A 22,693-nucleotide genomic window follows, 5' to 3' on the forward strand; every position below is an offset into this window, starting at 1 on the left:
GGTACACAAAATGAGAATGCTTGGTCTGGGGGAAAATGTGTGTAAATGGGTTAGTAACTGGCTTAGTGATAGAAAGCAGAGGGTGGTTATAAATGGTATAGTCTCTAACTGGGTCGCTGTGACCAGTGGGGTACCGCAGGGGTCAGTATTGGGACCTGTTCTCTTCAACATATTCATTAATGATCTGGTAGAAGGTTTACACAGTAAAATATCGATATTTGCAGATGATACAAAACTATGTAAAGCAGTTAATACAAGAGAAGATAGTATTCTGCTACAGATGGATCTGGATAAGTTGGAAACTTGGGCTGAAAGGTGGCAGATGAGGTTTAACAATGATAAATGTAAGGTTATACACATGGGAAGAAGGAATCAATATCATCATTACACACTGAATGGGAAACCACTGGGTAAATCTGACAGGGAGAAGGACTTGGGGATCCTAGTTAATGATAAACTTACCTGGAGCAGCCAGTGCCAGGAAGCAGCTGCCAAGGCAAACAGGATCATGGGGTGCATTAAAAGAGGTCTGGATACACATGATGAGAGCATTATACTGCCTCTGTACAAATCCCTAGTTAGACCGCACATGGAGTACTGTGTCCAGTTTTGGGTACCGGTGCTCAGGAAGGATATAATGGAACTAGAGAGAGTACAAAGGAGGGCAACAAAATTAATAAAGGGGATGGGAGAACTACAATACCCAGATAGATTAGCGAAATTAGGATTATTTGGTCTAGAAAAAAGACGACTGAGGGGCGATCTAATAACCATGTATAAGTATATAAGGGGACAATACAAATATCTCGCTGAGGATCTGTTTATACCAAGGAAGGTGACGGGCACAAGGGGGCATTCTTTGCGTCTGGAGGAGAGAAGGTTTTTCCACCAACATAGAAGAGGATTCTTTACTGTTAGGGCAGTGAGAATCTGGAATTGCTTGCCTGAGGAGGTGGTGATAGCGAACTCAGTCGAGGGGTTCAAGAGAGGCCTGGATGTCTTCCTGGAGCAGAACAATATTGTATCATACAATTATTAGGTTCTGTAGAAGGACGTAGATCTGGGGATTTATTATGATGGAATACAGGCTGAACTGGATGGACAAATGTCTTTTTTCGGCCTTACTAACTATGTTACTATGTTACATATTCCAATTCCCCCTCAACCAACACCGGAGCAGGAGGATCAACGGAGGGAACCATAGGTACCACATATCTCCGCAACAAGGATCTATGGAACACATTATGAATGGAAAAGGAAGCTGGAAGGGCCAAACGAAAAGACACTGGATTGATAATTTCAGAAATCTTATAAGGCCCAATAAAGCGAGGCTTGAACTTAGGGGAAGAAACCTTCATAGGAACATGACGAGAAGACAACCAGACCAAATCACCAACACGAAGCCGGGGACCAACACACTGACGACGGTTAGCAAAACGTTGAGCCTTTTCCTGAGACAACGTCAAATTGTCCACCACATGAGTCCAAATTTGCTGCAACCTGTCCACCACGGAATCCACACCAGGACAGTCAGAAGGCTCAAGCTGCCCTGAAGAAAAACGAGGATGAAAACCAAAGTTACAAAAGAAAGGCGAAACCAAGGTAGCAGAACTAGCCCGATTATTAAGGGCAAACTCGGCCAACGGCAAAAAGGTCACCCAATCATCTTGATCAGCAGACACGAAGCATCTCAAATAGGTTTCCAAGGTCTGATTGGTTCGCTCCGTTTGGCCATTTGTCTGAGGATGGAATACTGAAGAAAAAGACAAGTCAATGCCCATTCTAGCACAAAAGGACCGCCAAAACCTAGAAACGAACTGGTAACCTCTGTCAGACACAATATTCTTCGGAATACCATGCAAACGAACCACATGCTGAAAAAACAATGGAACCAAATCAGAGGAGGAAGTCAACTTAGGCAACGGCACCAAATGGACCATCTTAGAAAACCGGTCACAAACCACCCAGATGACAGACATCTTCTGAGAGACAGGAAGATCAGAAATAAAATCCATGGAAATATGCATCCAGGGCCTCTCAGGAATAGGCAAAGGCAAAAGCAACCCGCTGGCACGGGAACAGCAAGGCTTAGCCCGAGCACAGGTCCCACAGGACTGCACAAATGAACGCACATCCCGCGACAAGGAAGGCCACCAAAAGAACCTGGCCACCAAATCTCTGGTACCGAAAATCCCAGGGTGACCAGCCAACACCGAACAATGAACCTCAGATATTACCCTACTAGTCCATCTATCAGGAACAAACAATTTCTCCACAGGACAGCGGTCAGGTTTATCAGCCTGAAACTCCTGAAGTACCCGCCGCAAATCAGGGGAGATGGCAGAAAGAATCACCCCCTCCTTGAGGATCCCAGGCGGCTCAAGAACTCCCTGAGAATCAGGCAAAAAACTCCTAGAAAGGGCATCAGCCCTCACATTCTTAGAACCCGGAATATACGAGACCACAAAATCAAAACGTGAGAAAAATAGAGACCACCGAGCCTGTCTAGGATTCAACCGCTTAGCAGACTCGAGGTAAATCAGATTCTTGTGATCAGTCAAGACCACCACGCGATGCTTGGCTCCCTCAAGCCAATGTCGCCACTCCTCAAATGCCCACTTCATAGCCAACAACTCCCGATTGCCGACATCATAATTACGCTCAGCAGGCGAAAACTTTCTGGAGAAGAAAGCACACGGTTTCATCAAAGAGCCATCAGAATTTCTCTGAGACAAAACGGCCCCTGCCCCAATCTCAGAAGCATCAACCTCAACCTGAAAAGGGAGAGAAACATCTGGCTGACGCAACACAGGGGCAGAAGTAAAACGACGTTTAAGCTCCTGAAAGGCCTCAACAGCCGCAGAGGACCAATTCACCACATCAGTGCCCTTCCTCGTCAAATCGGTCAGAGGCTTCACCACACTAGAAAAATTAGCATTAAAGCGGCGATAAAAATTGGCAAAGCCCAAAAATTTCTGAAGTCTCTTTACAGATGTAGGTTGAGTCCAATCATGAATGGCCTGGACTTTAACAGGGTCCATTTCAATAGCCGAGGGGGAAAAAATGAAACCCAAAAAAGAAACCTTCTGAACTCCAAAGAGGCACTTAGACCCCTTCACAAACAACGCATTAGCACGAAGGACCTGAAATACCATTCCAACCTGCTTTACATGAGACTCCCAATCATCGGAGAAAACCAAAATATCATCCAAATACACAATCATGAATTTATCCAGATAATTCCGGAAGATATCCTGCATAAAGGACTGAAATACCGATGGAGCATTAGAGAGTCCGAATGGCATCACAAGATATTCAAAATGGCCTTCGGGCGATTTGAATGCTGTTTTCCATTCATCACCTTGTTTAATACGCACGAGATTATACGCCCCTCAAAGGTCGATTTTAGTAAACCAACTGGCACTCTTAATCCGAGCAAACAAATCAGAAAGTAAAGGTAACGGGTACTGGAATTTGACAGTGATCTTATTGAGAAGGCGATAATCTATACAGGGTCTCAAGGAGCCATCCTTCTTGGCAAAAAAAAAAAATCCCGCTCCCAACGGTGACGAAGACGGGCGAATATGCCCCTTCTCCAAGGACTCCTTTACATAACTCCGCATAGCGGCATGCTCTGGCACAGACAGATTGAAAAGTCGGCCCTTAGGGAACTTACAGCCAGGAATCAAATTAATGGCACAATCGCAGTCCCTAAGAGGAGGCAGGGAACTGGACTTGGGCTCATCAAATACATCCTGAAAATCCAACAAAAACTCAGGAACTTCAGAAGAAGGGGACGAGGAAATGGACATCAAAGGAATATCACTATGTATCCCCTGACAACCCCAACCAGTTACAGACATAGATCTCCAATCCAGCACTGGTTTATGTACCTGTAACCATGGAAAACCCAGCACAACAACATCATGCAAATTATGCAACACCAAAAAGCAAATATTTTCCTGATGTGCTGGAGCCATATACATGGTTAACTGAGTCCACCGAAGTTTATTCTTGGCCAATGGCGTAGCATCAATCCCCCTTAAGGGAATAGGACTCTGCAAAGGCTCCAAGGAAAAACCACAGCGCCTGGCAAATTCTAAGTCCATTAAGTTCAGGGCGGCGCCAGAATCCACAAATGCCATAACAGAAAAGGACGACAATGAGCAAATCAGGGTAACAGACAAGAGAAAATTTAGGCTGTACAGTACCAATGGTAACAGACCCAGGGACCCTCCTAGTATGCTTAGGGCAATCAGAAATAGCATGAGCAGAATTACCACAGTAAAAACACAGGCCAGTCTGACGTCTGAATTTCTGTCTTTCTGCTCTAGTCAAAATCCTATCACATTGCATAGGATCAGGACTTTGCTCAGCGGACACTGCCATATGGTGCACCACCTTGCGCTCACGCAAGCGCCGATCAATCTGAATGGCTAGAGACATAGATTCGCTCAAACCGGTAGGCGTAGGAAAGCCCACCATAACATCTTTAAGGGTTTCAGAAAGACCTTTTCTGAAAATAGCAGCCAGAGCCTCTTCATTCCATTTAGTGAGCACAGACCATTTTCTAAATTTCTGGCAGTATAACTCTGCCGCTTCTTGTCCCTGACACAGGGCCAACAGTGTTTTCTCAGCATGCTCTACAGAGTTAGGTTCGTCATACAATAATCCGAGCGCTTGAAAAAATGCATCTACATTCAATAATGCCGGATCCCCTGTTTCAAGAGCAAAAGCCCAGTCTTGAGGATCACCACGCAGCAAGGATATGATGATTCTCACTTGCTGAATGGAATCACCAGAAGAACGGGGTTACAAAGCAAAAAACAATTTGCAGCTATTTTTAAAGTTCAAAAACTTGGATCTATCCCCAAAAAACAAATCAGGAGTAGGAATTCTAGGCTCTAGAGCCGGAGTCTGGACAATATAATCTTGGATACTCTGGACTCTTGCAGCAAGTTGATCCACACGAGAAAACAAACCCTGAACCTCCATGCCAGAGCATATATCCAGCACCACCCAGATATCAAGAGGAAAAAAAAGACAGAACAGAGCACAGAAAAAAAAATGGTTCAGAACTCTTTTTTTTTTTTTCTTTTGAGATGCATTCAATTCATTTTTGGCCTGCTGTACTGTTATGACCTGGTGGTTAAGAGGCCACACTGATATGACCTGGTGGCTAAAACGCAACATGGATCGAGCTCTGAGAAGGTGGTATCTCTACTGACCGCAGTCCCTAATCCTAACAACAACACTAGAAATAGCCGTGGGATGTTCCTGACTCTCCCTAGACACATCTTCACAGCCTAAGAAATAACTACCCCTAAAGAAGGAAATAGACAGCTATCTTGCCTCAGAGAAAACCCCCAAAAGGAAAGATAGCCTCCCACAAATATTGACTGTGAATGGAGAGGGAAATGACATACACAGAAATGAAATCAGAATTCAGCAAAGGAGGCCAATACTAAACTAGATAGACAGAGAGAAAAGGATACTATGCGGTCAGTATTAAAAACTACAAAATCCACACAGAGTTTACAAAAATGAACTCCACACCGACTCACGGTGTGGAGGGGCAAATCTGCTTTCCCAGAGCTTCCAGCTAGCCTGAATAAGACATAGTGACAAGCTGGACAAAAAGAGACATATTTGCAAAGCAATAGAGTCCAAACAAATGGACAAACAAAAACTAGCAAAAACTTATCTTTTGCAGACAAGGACTGGCCATATGAGAATTCCAAGGAGAGAACCAAATCCAACCAAGAACATTAACAGCAGGCAAGAACTAAAGCCCAGAGCAGGTTTAAATAACAAACCCAGGCAAGGCGATTAGTGAAGGCAGCTGCTACAGCTACCTAAAGGAGCAGCCGTTCCACTCGAAACCACCAGAGGGAGCCCAAGGGCAGAACTCACAAAAATACCATTAGCAACCACAGGAGGGAGCTCCAGAACGGAATTCACAACAGTCCCCATCCTGTCATGTGCTGCACCCATCCTGCGTCCCCATCCTGTCATGTGCTGCACCCATCCTGCGTCCCCATCCTGTCATGTGCTGCACCCATCCTTCATCCCCATCCTGTCATGTGCTGCACCCATCCTGCATCCCCATCCTGTCATTTGCTGCTCCCATCCTGCACCCCCATCCTGTCATGTGTTGCTCCCATCCTGCGCCCCCGTCCTGTCATGTGCAGCCCCATCCTGCACCCCCATCCTATGTGTGTTGCTCCCATCCTGCGCCCCCGTTCTGTCATGTGCTGCTCCCATCCTGCACCCCCATTGTCATGTGCTGCTCCCATCCTGCACCCCCGTTCTGTCATGTGCTGCTCCCATCCTGCACCCCTGTTCTTTAATTTGCTGCTTCCATCCATATGCCCCATACGCTGCTCCATTATGGTTTATGGCCCCCATAAAATGCTCCATAGTATATGCCCCGTACAATGCTCCATAAAGGTTGATGGCCCCCATAAGATGCTCCATAGTATATGCCCCCGTACACTGCTCCATTATGGTTTATGGCCCCCATAAGATTCTCCATAGTATATGCCCTGTACACTTCTCCATTATGGTTGATCGCCCCCTTAACATGCTCCATTCTATATGCCCCCCTACACTGCTCCATTATGGTTGATGGCCCCATTAACATGCTCCATTCTACAGTATATGCCCCCGTACACTGCTCCATTATGGTTGATGGCCCCCTTAACATGCTCCATTCTATATGCCCCCGTACACTGCTCCATTATGGTTGATGGCCCCCTTAACATGCTCCATTCTATATGCCCCCGTACACTGCGCCATCCATTCTATATGCCCCCTTAACATGCTCCATTCTATATGCCCCAGTACACTGCTCCATTATGGTTGATGGCCCCCTTAACATGCTCCATTCTATATGCCCCCGTACACTGCTCCATTATGGTTGATGGCCCCCTTAACATGCTCCATTCTATATGCCCCCGTACACTGCTCCATCCATGCTATATGCCCCCTTAAAATGCTCCATTCTATATGCCCCCGTACACTGCTCCATTCTATATGCCCCCTTAACATGCTCCATTCTATATGCCCCCGTACACTGCTCCATTATGGTTGATGGCCCCCTTAACATGCTCCATTCTATATGCCCCCGTACACTGCTCCATCCATTCTATATGCCCCCTTAACATGCTCCATTCTATATGCCCCCGTACACTGCTCCATTCTATATGCCCCCTTAACATGCTCCATTCTATATGCCCCCGTATGATGCTGCTGCAATATAAAAAAAAAAAAAAAAAAAACATACTCACCTATGGTCGCTGGGCGCCGAGTGCTGGGGGCCTGAGCAGGCGGGGACACCGGCGCGCTGTGGGGGTCAGGTGCCGGTATCACCGCCAGCTAAGGCCCCCCAGCACTTACTATATTCACCTGTCCTGCGTTCCATCGCTGGGTGCCGCCATCTTCTCGGCCTGTGACTGTTCAGTCAGAGGGCGGCGCCGGCGCGCATTAAGCATGTCATCGCGCCCTCTGAACTGAAGGTCACAGGCCGAAGACCGGGAAGATGGCGGCGCTCAGCGGTGGAATGCAGGACAGGTGAATATGGCCGATACTCACCCTCCTGGCGGTCCCTGCTTCTCTGTTGGAGAACACTGAACGCACACCGCGATCTCCCGGGAGCGTCACTCTGTGAGGCCTAGACTGCGCCGGCGCGTGCGCTTGCGCAGTCTATAAAGGATTCGGACAGAGTGACGCTCCCAGCTTTATATTATAGATATCAGACACTCACTACAGTGATTATCTTTGCGGATTTCTTTAGATAGCTATATTTCATCTGATAATTCGGATCATTTCTATATCTAGCCGGGTTTTGCCAGCGACTTTGGTCCTTGGGCTTCTGTACCCACCCTGGAACCTTTACTTTGGTATTCTCCATGGTGCTGTCCGGAGGGACGTAATGGGAAAAGGAAATTAGACCTACTGGTAATTCTGTTTCCAGGTAGTCCCTCAGGACAGCACCCTTATTTCCCTCCCTAATGTTTGTCTTTAGGCTTGCACTGGATCAATCTTCTGGCAGATCGTTCATCCGTTTGGTCACCATGGCTCATGATTAAGATGAAGTCACTAAATGGTTTATTACATACGCACTTGTAAGGCCGCGTTTAGACCATTTCCTTCCATCCTTCTGTGGTACTTTGAAAAAACACTGAAGGGTGGAGGTGGAAGGGGCTTTTTAACCTCTCGGTTATCCTGTCTCATTATAGGTCAAGGGAGGACTACCTCCATGGTGTTGTCCTGAGGGACTACCTGGAAACAGAATTACCAGTAGGTCGAATTTTCTTTTTTATGAGGCAGTTCGCCCAAGAAAATTTGTTGCTACAACCAACTTTCCTAGTGATTTGTCTCATTGGCTGGTGTAAAGCTGACAACATCAGGACCTGAACCAATCAGGTCTCGATGAGGTTGGGGTCGCAGTAAGCGTTGTGTGCCGGGATCCACTCGTTATAAGGTACGGGGGGTCCTGATGAGCACAAAACCACCGTCCGTAGACAAATGTCGGCGCTGCACAAAGCCCTGCTAGCTCCAACGCTTATGGCGGTCACAAAGCGCTTAAGTTAAGGGTCTCATAATTTCTGTCCAGGCCTATTTCTTGAGTTTTATTTTTTTTTTCTTTGGAAGCATGGTTGAAAAGCAATGTCTGACTTTCATTTGTTTATTTTTATAGATTTTTATTTATTATTACTTTTGTCAGATTCAAGTTATTTCGGTGACTATTGTGGGGTTTTCAGTCATTAAATGAATGAGGGGTACCAACAATTTAGACCATGTGTGTAGGTGGAATGAATATTTTGACTCCACAGCCCCTTTCCGGAAATGAACACGCAGTGGATGTTGAAGAGTGAAAATTACACATTTCCCATTTTATTACCCAGCACATAATGCCCAGATTGTGCTCCAGGAGACACACATCGTAAATTAAGTGAATTCTTCTCACTATAATATTGCTAAATACAGGGATCCTAAATGTTGTTTGAGCACACTGCAAGACTCAGAAGTGAGAGCGGATTTTGCTGGATTGGTTTATAGAAACAAGAAAACAGAACAGAATGCATCACTATAACATTCTAACTATAGTCCCTTGCCTGAATAATTGGGGACTTGGGTAATACCCATATGGACACTCCGAAACAATGTTAGTAACAAAAAATACCTGGTGTTAATAGTCTTAAGAGAAGATATACTAAAAAAGTGTTTTAACTATTAAATTGCAAAAAAGGCACAAATTAAGCAAAATTGTATCATGACAAAAACGTTTCTACAGAAAGGGATCAGTAACAGAAAATGAGGGGTCTTAAATATATATAATGAGGTGGGTACAGCATTCACTACAGCATTATACATACAGGAAAGATATATATCTTGGTACCGTGTTAGCCAGTAGATAGAAAAATATTTAGAATTGAGAGTCCTCTCAATTCTAAGCATTATATATATAAAGTGCTGGTGCTATAGTAAATAGATGTGTTATCTAAATAGCCTGGTATAATCTCAAATGTGCAAAGTCCTGAAAAACAAAGTGCAAAAAGTGCCGTGTGCCAGTATAATACCACGCTACTCTCTATCTCAATGATGTAATAATGCTCTTACCCATTGTCCCTCCTTAAGACGCCGCATGTGTAGCCCCAACGCGCGTTTCACGATGGCTTCTTCGGGGGGTTTATAGAAACCCTGTTACTTCTCAACAGCCTTTAAGCCACTAGTAATGTGGGAACCTCCTTTTTTTTCTCCTCGCCACGACAGCACCCACTGAGAGAGGGGATCCACCCCTAGGAACAGGAAACCCTATGGAGAGATAAAAGGGGCGGTCCCCCTCGCTCCCAAAGTTGTTTTTTTGTTCCTAAGGAAACTCGTGACAGAAGAGGATACCAAGCCTGGATGCTGCTTGCGCGGTTACCTTGAGGACGGCAAGGGCTCCAGAGGTGGAAGCAGCATCGGGGTTCCTGTCTCAGCTCCCCCTCTGCTGGCAGGACACCGTGAGGCCAGGATTCGGGGAGTCGCCTGGCTCATGGAGAATAGGAAGCGGAACGCTCGTTTCCTGCGGGAGGGCGCTACACTCAGGTAAGCATGCCGCCATGCCGTGTTTGGCTGCTGCACGCGAGAGTGTACAGCCCATTAACCTTTCCCCCGGAAGTGATGTAAAGCTTCCGGGGGGGTTAGAAGAGAGAGGGCGCCTGCGCTGAAGCAACGATGCTGTGCAGGTGTGCACAGCGTGACCGTGACCCGGAAGTGACGAGTACTTCCGGGCACAGAAGAAAATGGCGGCCTCCAATATAAAGGACACCGGCGGTGACACCTCCGGTGTGCAACATGGCATCACCCAAGGACTCAGCTGTGCCTTCCTTAGAGGACACAGCGATAGCGGTACACAGCCATAGAAGCAGCAGCGGACGCTCCAATCAGTGTAGATCCTCTACAAGGAGTGCTAAAGACAAAAAATCTGATCGGTCCACATCACAGCCTGTGCCTTCGCCTCCTCCTCTTCAACCAATACCTTGGCAGAAAGCTTCACTGGGGTGAGTATGCTTCCCACTCTATTAAGCTGATTGTTCCCCCCCTTTTTTCTTCTATGCCCCTAGGCAAAAAGAACTGAAAAATCTAAGCACAAACAATGTGCTTTATGCTCCCAGCCCCTCCCGGATAGCTATACAAAAAGGATGTCTCATATATGCATTAAGAACACCCTACATGAAGAATCCTCTATAAGAACAGAGGATATCAGGCTAATGATCAGAGAGGAATTACGGGCTTTGAAAGGATCAGATAGTATTCCAGAAATATAATCCAATAAAAAATATGATTCGCCAAAATCTGACCATACCACGGATATTAATGATAGGGATTCAGATTTTTCCCAAGAATCCCTTTCCTGAGATGGAGAACAGGACATGTTTTCCAACGGAAAGTATTGATAATCTTGTTAAAATAGTCTGAGATACCATGGGTATAACAGATACCAAAGACCCCCAAACCCCACAGGATATCCTGTTCACAGATCTGTCTGAGAGGAAAAGACCAACATTTCCAGTGATTACGACAATTAAAAATTTGGTAAAAAAAGAATGGGAGAGTCAGGGACAAAAAAGGTTGCCATCAACATCCAAAAGGCGCTATACCTTTAATGATGAGGATCTGTCTACTTGGCCAAAAGCCCCCAAAGTAGATGCAGCTGTTGCGTCCACATCAAGAAGATCCTTGTTACCAGTAGAGGACTCGGGTTCCTTACAAGACCCGTTGGATTGTAACCCTTCTAAAGAGATCTTGATAATCATGTACAGGGGCATTTAGACCAGCAATATCAGCTACATGTATGGCAACATCCATGTTAGTCTGGTTAAATGATCTGGAGGAAGGCATAAAAGGCGGTCTCTCCAGAGATAAGTTAATCTCCTCCATACCTTTGATTAGAGGCACTACAGCCTTCCAGGCGGACTCCTCAGCTGATTCTGTTCGTCTAGCAGCCAAATCAGCAGGTTTGACCAACGCAGCACGCCGCGCGCTTTGGTTAAAGGGTTGGAAAGGAGATGCGCAGCCAAAATCCAAACTCTGTAGCCTACCATGCCAAGGTGAGTAACTGTTTGGTACAAAACTGGATGAGATTCTCACCAAGGCTGGTGAGAGAAAAAAGTGGTTCCCTAATAATTATTTTCCATCTTAGGAGAGCATTCTGAAAATGCGTGTTTAATAAGAGGAAGGATTTTAGGAACCAGGACTGTTGGACCATCGGAGAGAATAAACAAAAAGGTGCATTCTTCAGCAAACGTCCATTTAGAATGGAAGACAAACCACGTTAGAACAGACTTACCAGTGGGTGGTAGGTTGTCCTTTTTTGGCAGCAATGGAGAGGGATAACATCCAACTCATGGGCCATTAGCCTTGTAACTTCAGGCTTAAAATTTAAAATTGCCCGGGTCCCTCCGGACACCTTCCTGTTGACTTCTCTAAAATCCCAATCTCAACAGGGGTTTTTGGAGCAGGAAATAAGAAGTCTATTATCCAAACGGGTTCTAACAGAAGTCCCGTTTCATCAAAGGGTAATGGATTTTACTCCCCTTTATTTTTGGTTCCGAAACCAGATGGGTCATTTAGAACCATAATAAATCTGAAAAAATTTAATATCTTCTTAGAAAACCAGACCTTCAAAGTAGAATCTATCCGATCTATTATAAAACTTCTATTTCCCAGGTGCTTTATGGCAGTCCTCGACCTCAAAGATGCGTATTACCATCTACCAATTTATATCGAACATCAACAATATCTCCGAGTGGCGGTCATGATGAAAGGACAAGTCTGTCATTTCCAATATACAGCCATGCCCTTTGGACTGTCAGTGGCTCCCAGAGTCTTCACCAAATTAATGTCAGATGTGATGTCATACTTGAGGTTAAAGACACTCTTATAGTCCCATACTTAGACGACCTTCTAGTGGTAGGAAATTCTCCCTAACAGTGTCAGCAACGTCTAGTTAATACAATCTCATCTTTACAGGAATTGGGATGGTTAATCAACTGGGAAAAATCCAGATTGTCCCTGACAACCCGCCAAACATTCCTAGGCCTTCTCCTAGACTCCGTAAGTCAGAAGTGCTTCCTTCCAGAAACTAAACAACTGACAATAATGAATAAAGTACAATCAGTGGTCAACAACCCTACGATTTCCCTCAGAGAGGACATGTCCCTTCTTGGTTCCTTTACATCATGCATTCCAGGAGTCCTATGGGCTCCGTTCCATACTAGACAGCTACAGTATACCATACTGCAGGAAGAAGAGAAACTACAGGGTTATTTAGGAAGTCTTCTATCCCTACCAGCAGAAGTAATTGAGTCTCTTCCCTGGTGGCTAGAGCCAGACCATCTCGTAGGAGGGTTCCTTGGGTAACTAAACCTTCAAGAACAATTTTTACAGATGCCAGTCCTAGAGGTTGGGGAGCACACCTAGGAGAACAGATAGTTCAGGGACAATGGTCTATTAGTGAGTCAAATGATTCCTCTAATGTAAGGGAACTAAAAGCCATCTATCATGACATATGTGAATTTCTTCCGCAGTTGCAAGCAACACACACAAGAGTACTGTCAGACAACATGACATCTGTCGAATACATAAATCATCAAGGAGGAACGAGATCAGGAGCTCTCATATCTATAGCAGAAAAGATCCTAATAATAGCCGAGAAACATCTATCCTTATCAGCTCTGCATGTCAGAGCAGTAGAAAATTCCACCCTGCACCAAGGAGAGTGTGTACTCAATCATCGCCTCTTCAGAATGATAACAGAGCGATGGGGCACACCCAAAATAAACCTTTTTGCAACAAGGAGCAACAGACAAGTTGAAAAGTTAGCTTCTTTGTGTCTGACAGACAACCCTAATATTCTCGATGCCCTCCAAGTCCCATGGGCATACCGCCAAGCATAGGCATTCCCTACAATGATAATCCTACCGGCAGTCATCAGGAAGATGAGGGAGGAGAGAGCAAATCTGATCCTGATAGCACAATTTTGGCCCATGAGTCATGTCAATCTCGGATCCGTGGGTTCTCCCGAAAGATCAGGATCTCCTGTTTCAGGGGTCCTTCTACCACCCTCATGTGAAGGGGCTTCAGCTGACAGCCTGAAATTTGAATCGCAGTTACTGAGAGGCTTTTCAGAAAGATAATAATAATAATAATCTTTATTTTTATAGCGCTTTACAGTTTTGCACACATTATCATCACTGTCCCCGATGGGGCTCACAATCTAGAATCCCTATCAGTATGTCTTTGGTATGTGGGAAGAAACCGGAGTGCCTGGAGGAAACCCACGCAAACACGGAGAGAACATACAAACTCTTTGCAGATGTTGTCCTGGGTGGGATTAGAACCCAGGACCCCAGCGCTGCAAGGCTGCAGTGCTAATCACTGATGAATTGATACCCTTCTACTAAGCAGGAAAACGACCATCACAAGAATATAAGTAAGGGTATGGAGGAAATTTCTTAGTTTCCACTCAGCAGGTCTGTCCAAAAAAATTCCCATTCCTGCTATTTTAGAGTTTCTACAGAAAGGGTGTGAGTTAGGCCTTTCAGTCAATACTTTAAAAGTGCAAGTATCTGCTCTAGGAGCCTGATATAGTCACAATATTGCAGGAGACAGATGGATAGCCTGTTTCATTTCAGCATGTCAAAGGACAGAACCAGTCCAGATTCCCCAAATACCACCATGGGATCTCAACCTAGTCCTAGAAGCCTTAATAGGGAACCCATTTGAGCTACTGCACTTAGCCCAGATAATAATAATCTTTATTTTTATATAGCGCTAACATATTCCGCAGCGCTTTACATTTTGCACAAATTATCATCACTGTCCCCGATGGGGCTCACAATCTAAATTCCCTATCAGCATGTCTTTGGAATGTGGGAGGAAACCGGAGTGCCCGGAGGAAACCCACGCAAACACGGAGAGAACATACAAACTCTTTGCAGATGTTGTCCTTGGTGGGGTTTGAACCCAGGACTCCGGCGCTGCAAGGCTGCAGTGCTAACCACTGCGCCGCCGTGCCGCCCAGATAAAATATGTTTCCCTTAAGACAGCCCTTCTGGTTGCCCTAGTGTCAGCAAGAAGGGTAAGTGACATTCAGGCATTATCGATAGATCCTCCCTTTCTGTCAATATTTCAAGATAGAATTGTCCTAAAAACAGACCATTCTTACTTGCCTAAAGTAGGCACTAAATTCAATAGCTCTCAAGAGATCTTCCTGCCTTCTTTCTATAATAACCCCGCAAATCAGGAAGAAGAAAAATATCATACACTAGATGTAAGAAGGGCGATAATAGCTTAATTAGATAGAACTAGCCCCTGGAGGAAGTGCAGGGCTCTCTTTGTTTCCTTCCAGGGTCATAAGAAAGGATCTGGAGTCACGAAAAGCATGTTATCCCAGTGGATTCGGGACTCAATATGCCTGGCTTATTCATCAAAAGGGGAGAATCCGCCTGAGGCCATCAAAGCACACTCCGCCCTGGCCATAGCATGATCCTGGGCTGAAAGAGCGGATGTCCCAATGGAACTAATATGTAAGGCTGCAACTTGGTCTTCTCCTTCTTCCTTTTACAATCACTATAGTTTGGACTTGTCTTCCTTTACTGACTTTTGGTAGATCAGTTCTTAACAAGGTGATCCCCCCAAGTTATTGTCTCTGAAAGTCTCTCAGTGGGTGCTGTCGTGGCGAGGAGAAAAAAACAGATTACTTACCGGTAATGCTCTTTTATAGAGCCATGACAGCACCCACTCACTTCGATCCCTAATAGTTGTTATGCTTAGAGCACTGATAAGGATGAATGTTCAATTGGTTAGTCATACCTAGTTAAGTAAATATACAGTTAGGGCCAGAAATATTTGGACAGTGACACAAGTTTTGTTATTTTAGCTGTTTACAAAAACATGTTCAGAAATACAATTATATATATAATATGGGCTGAAAGTGTACACTCCCAGCTGCAATATGATAGTTTCCACATCCAAATCGGAGAAAGGGTTTAGGAATCATAGCTCTGTAATGCATAGCGTCCTCTTTTTCAAGGGACCAAAAGTAATTGGACAATGGACTCTAAGGGCTGCAATTAACTCTGAAGGCGTCTCCCTCATTAACCTGTAATCAATGAAGTAGTTAAAAGGTCAGGGGTGGATTCCAGGTGTGTGGTTTTGCATTTGGAAGCTGTTGCTGTGAGCAGACAACATGCGGTCAAAGGAACTCTCAATTGAGGTGAAGCAGAACATCCTGAGGCTGAAAAAAAAGAAAAAATCCATCAGAGAGATAGCAGAAATGCTTGGAGTAGCAAAATCAACAGTTGGGTACATTCTGAGAAAAAAGGAATTGACTGGTGAGCTTGGGAACTCAAAAAGGCCTGGGCGTCCACGGATAACAACAGTGGTGGATGATCGCCGCATACTTAATTTGATGAAGAAGAACCCGTTCACAACATCAACTGAAGTCCAGAACACTCTCAGTGAAGTAGGTGTATCTGTCTCTAAGTCAATAGTAAAGAGAAGACTCCATGACAGTAAATACAAAGGGCTCACATCTAGATGCAAACCATTCATCAATACCAAAAATAGACAGGCCAGAGTTAAATTTGCAGAAAAACACCTCAAGAAGCCAGCTCAGTTCTGGAAAAGTATTCTATGGACAGATGAGACAAAGATCAACCTGTACCAGAATGATGGGAAGAAAAAAGTTTGGAGAAGAAAGGGAACGGCACATGATCCAAGGCACACCACATCCTCTGTAAAACATGGTGGAGGCAACGTGATGGCATGGGCATGCATGGCTTTCAATGGCACTGGGTCACTTGTGTTTATTGATGACATAAGAGCAGACAAGAGTAGCCGGATGAATTCTGAAGTGTACCGGGATATACTTTCAGCCCAGATTCAGCCAAATGCTGCAAAGTTGATTGGACAGCGCTTCATAGTACAGATGGACAATGACCCCAAGCATACAGCCAAAGCTACCCAGGAGTTCATGAGTGCCAAAAAGTGGAACATTCTGCAATGGCCAAGTCAATCTCCAGATCTAAACCCAATTGAGCATGCATTTCACTTGCTCAAATCCAGACTTAAGACGGAAAGACCCACAAACAAGCAAGACCTGAAGGCTGCGGCTGTAAAGGCCTGGCAAAGCATTAAGAAGGAGGAAACCCAGCGTTTGGTGATGTCCATGGGTTCCAGACTTAAGGCAGTGATTGCCTCCAAAGGATTTGCAACAAAATATTGAAAATAAAAATATTTTGTTTGGGTTATGTTTATTTGTCCAATTACTTTTGACCTCCTAAAATGTGGAGTGTTTGTAAAGAAATGTGTACAATTCCTACATTTTCTATCAGATATTTTTGTTCAACCCTTCAACTTAAACGTTACAATCTGCACTTGAATTCTGTTGTAGAGGTTTCATTTCAAATCCAATGTGGTGGCATGCAGAGCCCAACTCGCGAAAATTGTGTCACTGTCCAAATATTTCTGGCCCTAACTGTAAATATTGAATTGCCTACTAAAACTAGTGGGCGGTTCCTCTTATTCTCTGTAACCCAACTGTGGGAGCGAGGGGGGCTGCCCCTTTTATCTCTTCATAGGGTTTCCTGTTCCTAGGGGCAGATCCCCTCTCTCAGTGGGTGCTGTCGTGGCTCTATAAAAGAGCATTACCAGTAAGCAATCCGTTTTTTTCCGTTGACAGATGATGGACCTGAGTGGGGACATGTTTTTTGTGAGATGAGAATTGGTATTATTTTCGCCTACATAACATTGATTGGTTTCTTTTTATTCAATATTTGTGAGGCAGAATGAACAAACAGTTGAACACCACACACTACTGGCTCATCCAACAAGGTCTTCTATTAGACTGTGAACTGTCATTGTCTTGGTAAATAATTAAAGTTTTAAGTTTAAGTAGAAATGTTAAAAAATATAAAACTCACGGATATTTTATTAAAACAAATTGTTTCTTATCTTAGCAGATGACTGTGCCAGGAGATCAGAGGGACAGCTGACATCTTCAATTTTTAAATCTGATGATCTTGAGATCCTACAAAATACAACAGAAGTGAATGCCATTACTCCAGATACATCATCATCCATTCACAGCAAAGATCTATCATCTGATCCCATGCAACAGGTCCCATCTTCTGATTCACTACTGACTACTAAGGAAAATCAAAATCACAAAAGAGGCTTTAAAAAACAAACTGCTCCTAAAGCAAAGAACTCATTTTCATGTTCAGAATGTGGGAAATGTTTAAAAAAGAAATCAGATTTGGTTAGGCATCATAGCACTCACACAGGGGAGAAGCCTTTTTCATGTTCAGAATGTGGGAAATGTTTTAAACAGAAATCATATTTTGTTACACACCAGAGAACTCACACAGGGGAGAAACCTTTTTCCTGTTCAGAATGTGGGAAATGTTTTAACCAGAAATCAGATTTGGTTAGGCACCATAGTATTCACACAGGGGAGAAGCCTTTTTCCTGTTCAGAATGTGGGAAATGTTTTAACCAGAAATCAGAATTTGTTATACACCAGAGAACTCACACAGGGGAGAAGCCTTTTTCCTGTTCTGAATGTGGGAAATGTTTTAACCAGAAATCATATCTGGTTAGGCACCATAGTACTCACACAGGGGAGAAGCTTTTTTCATGTTCAGAATGTGGGAAATGTTTTAAGCAGAAATCATATTTTGTTACACACCAGAGAATTCACACAGGGGAGAAGTCGTTTTCCTGTTCAGAATGTGGGAAATGTTTTAACCAGAAATCACGTTTTGTAAGTCACCAAAGAACTCTCACAGGGGTGAAGCCTTTTTCCTGTTCAGAATGTGGAAAATGTTTTAACCATAAAGCGAATCTTGTTAGTCACCAAATAACTCACTCAGGAGAGAAGCCTTTTTCATGTTCAGAATGTGGGAAATGTTTTAACCAGAAATCATATTTGGTTAGGCACCATAGTACTCACACAGGGGAGAAGCCTTTTTCATGTTCAGAATGTGGGAAATGTTTTAACCAGAAATCAGATTTGGTTAGGCACCATAGTATTCACACAGGGGAGAAGCCTTTTTCCTGTTCTAAATGTGGGAAATGTTTTAACCAGAAATCAGATTTTGTTTAACACCAGAGAACTCACACAGGGGAGAAGCCTTTTTCCTGTTCAGAATGTGGGAAATGTTTTGCACGTAAATCACTGCTTGTTACTCACCAGAGAATTCACACAGGGGAGAAGCCTTTTTCCTGTTTAGAATGTGGAAAATGTTTTAACCATAAAGCGAATCTTGTTAGTCACCAAATAACTCAGGAGAGAAGCCTTTTTCATGTTCAGAATGTGGGAAATGTTTTATCCAAAAATCATATTTGGTTAGGCACCATAGAACTCACAAAGAGGAGAAGCCTTTTTCATGTTCAGAATGTGGGAAATGTTTTAAATGGAAATGGCATCTTGTTAGGCTGGTTTCACACTTGCGTTTTTGAACGCATGCATTTTAAAAAAAAAAAAAAAAAAACGCAGCGTTCACACGCGTTTACATGTGTTTTTGTATGCGTTTGCGTTTTTTTGAGCAATTTAAAAAAAACAAAAAACAAAAAAAAAGGTCACCAGTAACACAACCAATGGGAATAGAGAGGGCGTATGTGATTTTCTCTCAATATATTGACCCTAGGGGTACCGAAATGTTCACAGCTTGCTACTGTTTCCGGTGTCATGATGGATCTTTCAATGGAGAGCTGTTATTTCAAACTGGAGTTCAGCTTCAAGATTTTCCTTGCCTGTGTTTTTGCTTGGGAGCAAGACCGAAACCGCCAAAGATGGAGAAGGAGACAGCGTCGGCGGTTTTGGAGGCACCCCATCATTGAAGTGCGTGAAACCCGTGGAGCATATCACACGCTCTATGCGGAGCTGAATGCCAACCCAGAGAAATTCCAGGATTATACCAGAATGTCTCAAGATTCTTTCCGGGATTTACTGGCTCGTGTCGAAGTATTCATTAGGCGACAGGACACACGGCTCCGTAGAGCAATTCCACCTGAGGAACGTCTGTTAGTGACATTACGGTACGTTCCAAAACTAAACCAATGACCGTGCAATTTTTTTGTTATGACATGTTTTCTATGTGTGTTTTTTTTTTTTTAAACAAACCATTAAGAGCCGATCTTAAATTTTTTTTTTGTTTCTTTTTCTTCTAGATTTCTTGCCACAGGAGAGAGTTTATCTTCCCTGCACTTCCAATACTGCCTTGGAATCTCAACCCTCTCCGGAATTGTTGTGGACACTTGTCGTGCATTATGGAATGTACTCCGTGAGGAGTTTATACCCGTACCCACCGTGGACATGTGGTGGGAAATATCAAAAACATTTTTGAACGTGTGTGATTTTCCAAACTGTTTAGGGGCGGTGGATGGGAAGCACATCCGCATTGTCAAACCTGCCAGAACCGGATCTGAGTTTTTTAATTATAAAAAATATTTTTCGGTAGTGCTCATGGCAATAGCGGATGCGGAGTGTCGCTTCATCGCCGTGAACATTGGAGCTTTTGGCCGTGGCAATGATTCCCAGACCTTCAAGAGCTCGGATATGGGCCGTCGGGTATATAGCAACAATTTTAATTTCCCCCCTCCACAGCCTCTCCCCAACACTCAAGGCCCACCGCTGCCATTTGTTATGGTTGGGGATGAGGCCTTCCAGATGTGTGAAAATCTCCTGAAGCCCTATTCTAGTAGGGACTTGGACCACACTCGAAGAATATTCAACTACAGACTGACCAGGGCCAGAAGAACCGTAGAGTGCAGCTTTGGCATTCTGGTTGCTAAATGGCGCATTCTTGCTACAGCCATCAATCTAAAAGTGGAAACAGTGGACGAGGTGGTCAAAGCCTGTGTGGTTCTACACAATTATATAATGGCTAAGGAGCGACCACACATTGAACTTGATGAACCAGTTTCACACCCATTGCCAGATTTTCAGCATCACCCGATGCGGTCAACTGCAGCCGTTGGTCTTATGCGGGACCAATTTGCGGCCTATCTTGTGTCCGATATTGGACGGGTTTCATGGCAGGACAATGTTGTTTAAATGTCCTGTTGTATGTTAATGTTTACCAATTCTTAAATACTGATACAAATTTTTCTAATTAATAAACTTTTTTGTGTTCACCAGGTCTCCTGTCTTTTTCCTCAAACAAAGGTTGACCAAAGATGGGCAGTAGATATGTATATCATAATTTGTAATCCAAAACCAGGAGTGGGTGATAGTTGATGAGGTAATAATTTTTTTTTTTTTAATCATAATTGACCTCTGTTGCACTCCCTATTTTGGTTTACAAAGAATGATATCAACACGGGCCGCATACTTATAATAATGTAACCAGATTTTAATTTATTTATTGGTAATCTTCTTGACGTCATTGCGTCAAGACTGGCACGCTCTCTATACCCGTCAAGTCAAGTGTAAGAAATAATGAATTCATGATAAACATATACATGATCATGAATTCACAATTTCTTACACCTGGCCTGGTGAGCATAGATATGTAGCGTGTGACAACCATTGTCCCATCAGTTTGTCAAACATTGTCACATAATGTGCTATATAGAATATGGTGAATATTCAAGTCAGTAATCAACTAAATAGGTCAGGTGTCTATTTTGACATCTGACCGGTTCAGTTGAGTTCTGAACTTGATTTCCACCATTTTCTCTTTGTACAGTGACACTACACAAGTTAAAAATTAAAAATAAGAGTATGGAAATAACTACTATTTTTTTTGGCCAACTCATATCTGTATACTAAAGAAACACATATAGATGTTGTCTGGTATTTTATACTACTGGAGATATGTTTAGGCCAAAAGAATAAGTGTGTGACGAAGTTTATTGATGTGTATTGAGAGCGGTGAAACACACAATAAACCAAACATAATTGTTGCAAATAAACTTTTTTTTTATTGAGGAAACACAACCAAATTTATTTTTTTGTACCGCGGCGGGTTGTACCACGCCGGCTTGGGGTTGAGTGACGTAACTGGGGGGTATTCAGAACTGAAGCCTGGCTGACGGTGGAGGAGGCAGAGGTGCAGGAGAATGGGCAAGAAAACTTGAAGGGTCTGGAAGTTCGGGGATGGGGCTTAAAACATGAGGGGCTTGAGACACACTGGAAGGTTGAGACACATCGGTAGGTGATGGGGGAGGAATAATCAAAGTTTTTTGTTTTTTATGCGTTTTGCCAGTTTTCCGTTGGGTTTTCCGGGTTGGGGGAAGTCTTCTTGGGCTAGGTTGTAATGTGGGGGCGGGAGACACGTCAGGACCCGGCTCCACAATTACACAGTCAGTCTCCATTGTGGAGCGCTCGGCAATGTCTGAGTCCAATACCATTGTAGTGGGGGGGAAAGATAAAGTCCCGCCTGGGTCCTGGTGCCTCGTTGGGGGTGGGGAAACAAAAACCCTCCCAGGATCCTGGTGCCTCGTTGGGGGGGGAACATAAAACCCTCCCAGGGTCCTGGTGCATCGTTGGGGGGGGGAAACAAATCCCATACCAGTGTCCTGCTGCATTGCTGGTGGGGGGAACATAAAGCCATGGATGGGTCCTGTTGCATCGGGGTGGGTCCTGCCCGGAAAGGTATGGCTTGGTCGTGCTGCATCATGGGGGGCCCGGTGCGAAACGCCATGCCTGGGTCCTGCTGCATGGGGGGGTGGGCCATCCTATACGCCTGGCCTGGGTCCTGCTGCATGGGGGGGTGTCCTGCCCGGAAAGCAACGTCTCGGTCCTGCTGCATCGGGGTGGGTCCGGTCCGATATGCCAGGCCTCGGTCCTGCTGCATCGGGGGTGGGCCGGTCCGATATTGCATGGATGGGTCCTGCTGCATCGGGAGGGGGCCGGGCCGATAAGCCACGCCAGGGTCCTGCGTCATCGTGGTGTCAGCGGAGGAGGTCCAAGCCGGAGCAGCGGTTGTCACGGTGGTGGCGGTGGGATGTCCAACAGCACTCGTCATCGTGTTGGCGCTGTAGTGGAGTACACCTGTAGAGGGAATAGAGGTGGCCGTGCAGTGGTATGCAGCAGAGGTAGGAATGGTGTTTACTTGTGACAGTGACGGCACAGTTGGATATGCCGCCACATTACGACTCTGACTCTGCTGCATAGCCTGCACAAAAGCAA

The 22,693-nt window shown here is 44.5% G+C and overlaps 1 protein-coding gene across 1 annotated transcript in view; it reads left to right on the forward strand.

Moving 5' to 3' along the window:
- LOC138666354 (oocyte zinc finger protein XlCOF8.4-like) overlaps positions 1–22,693 on the forward strand; it is a 137,088-nt gene that overhangs the window by 89,754 nt on the left and 24,641 nt on the right. Inside the window, exons 9-11 of the mRNA XM_069754582.1 lie at positions 7,840–7,959; positions 18,080–18,151; positions 18,248–18,487. Of these exons, the coding sequence (XP_069610683.1) occupies positions 7,840–7,959; positions 18,080–18,151; positions 18,248–18,487 (432 nt within the window). The remainder of the gene's footprint in view (positions 1–7,839; positions 7,960–18,079; positions 18,152–18,247; positions 18,488–22,693) is intronic.

Source organism: Ranitomeya imitator, chromosome 2 (genome assembly GCF_032444005.1).
Source record: "Ranitomeya imitator isolate aRanImi1 chromosome 2, aRanImi1.pri, whole genome shotgun sequence".
NCBI lineage: Eukaryota > Metazoa > Chordata > Amphibia > Anura > Dendrobatidae > Ranitomeya > Ranitomeya imitator.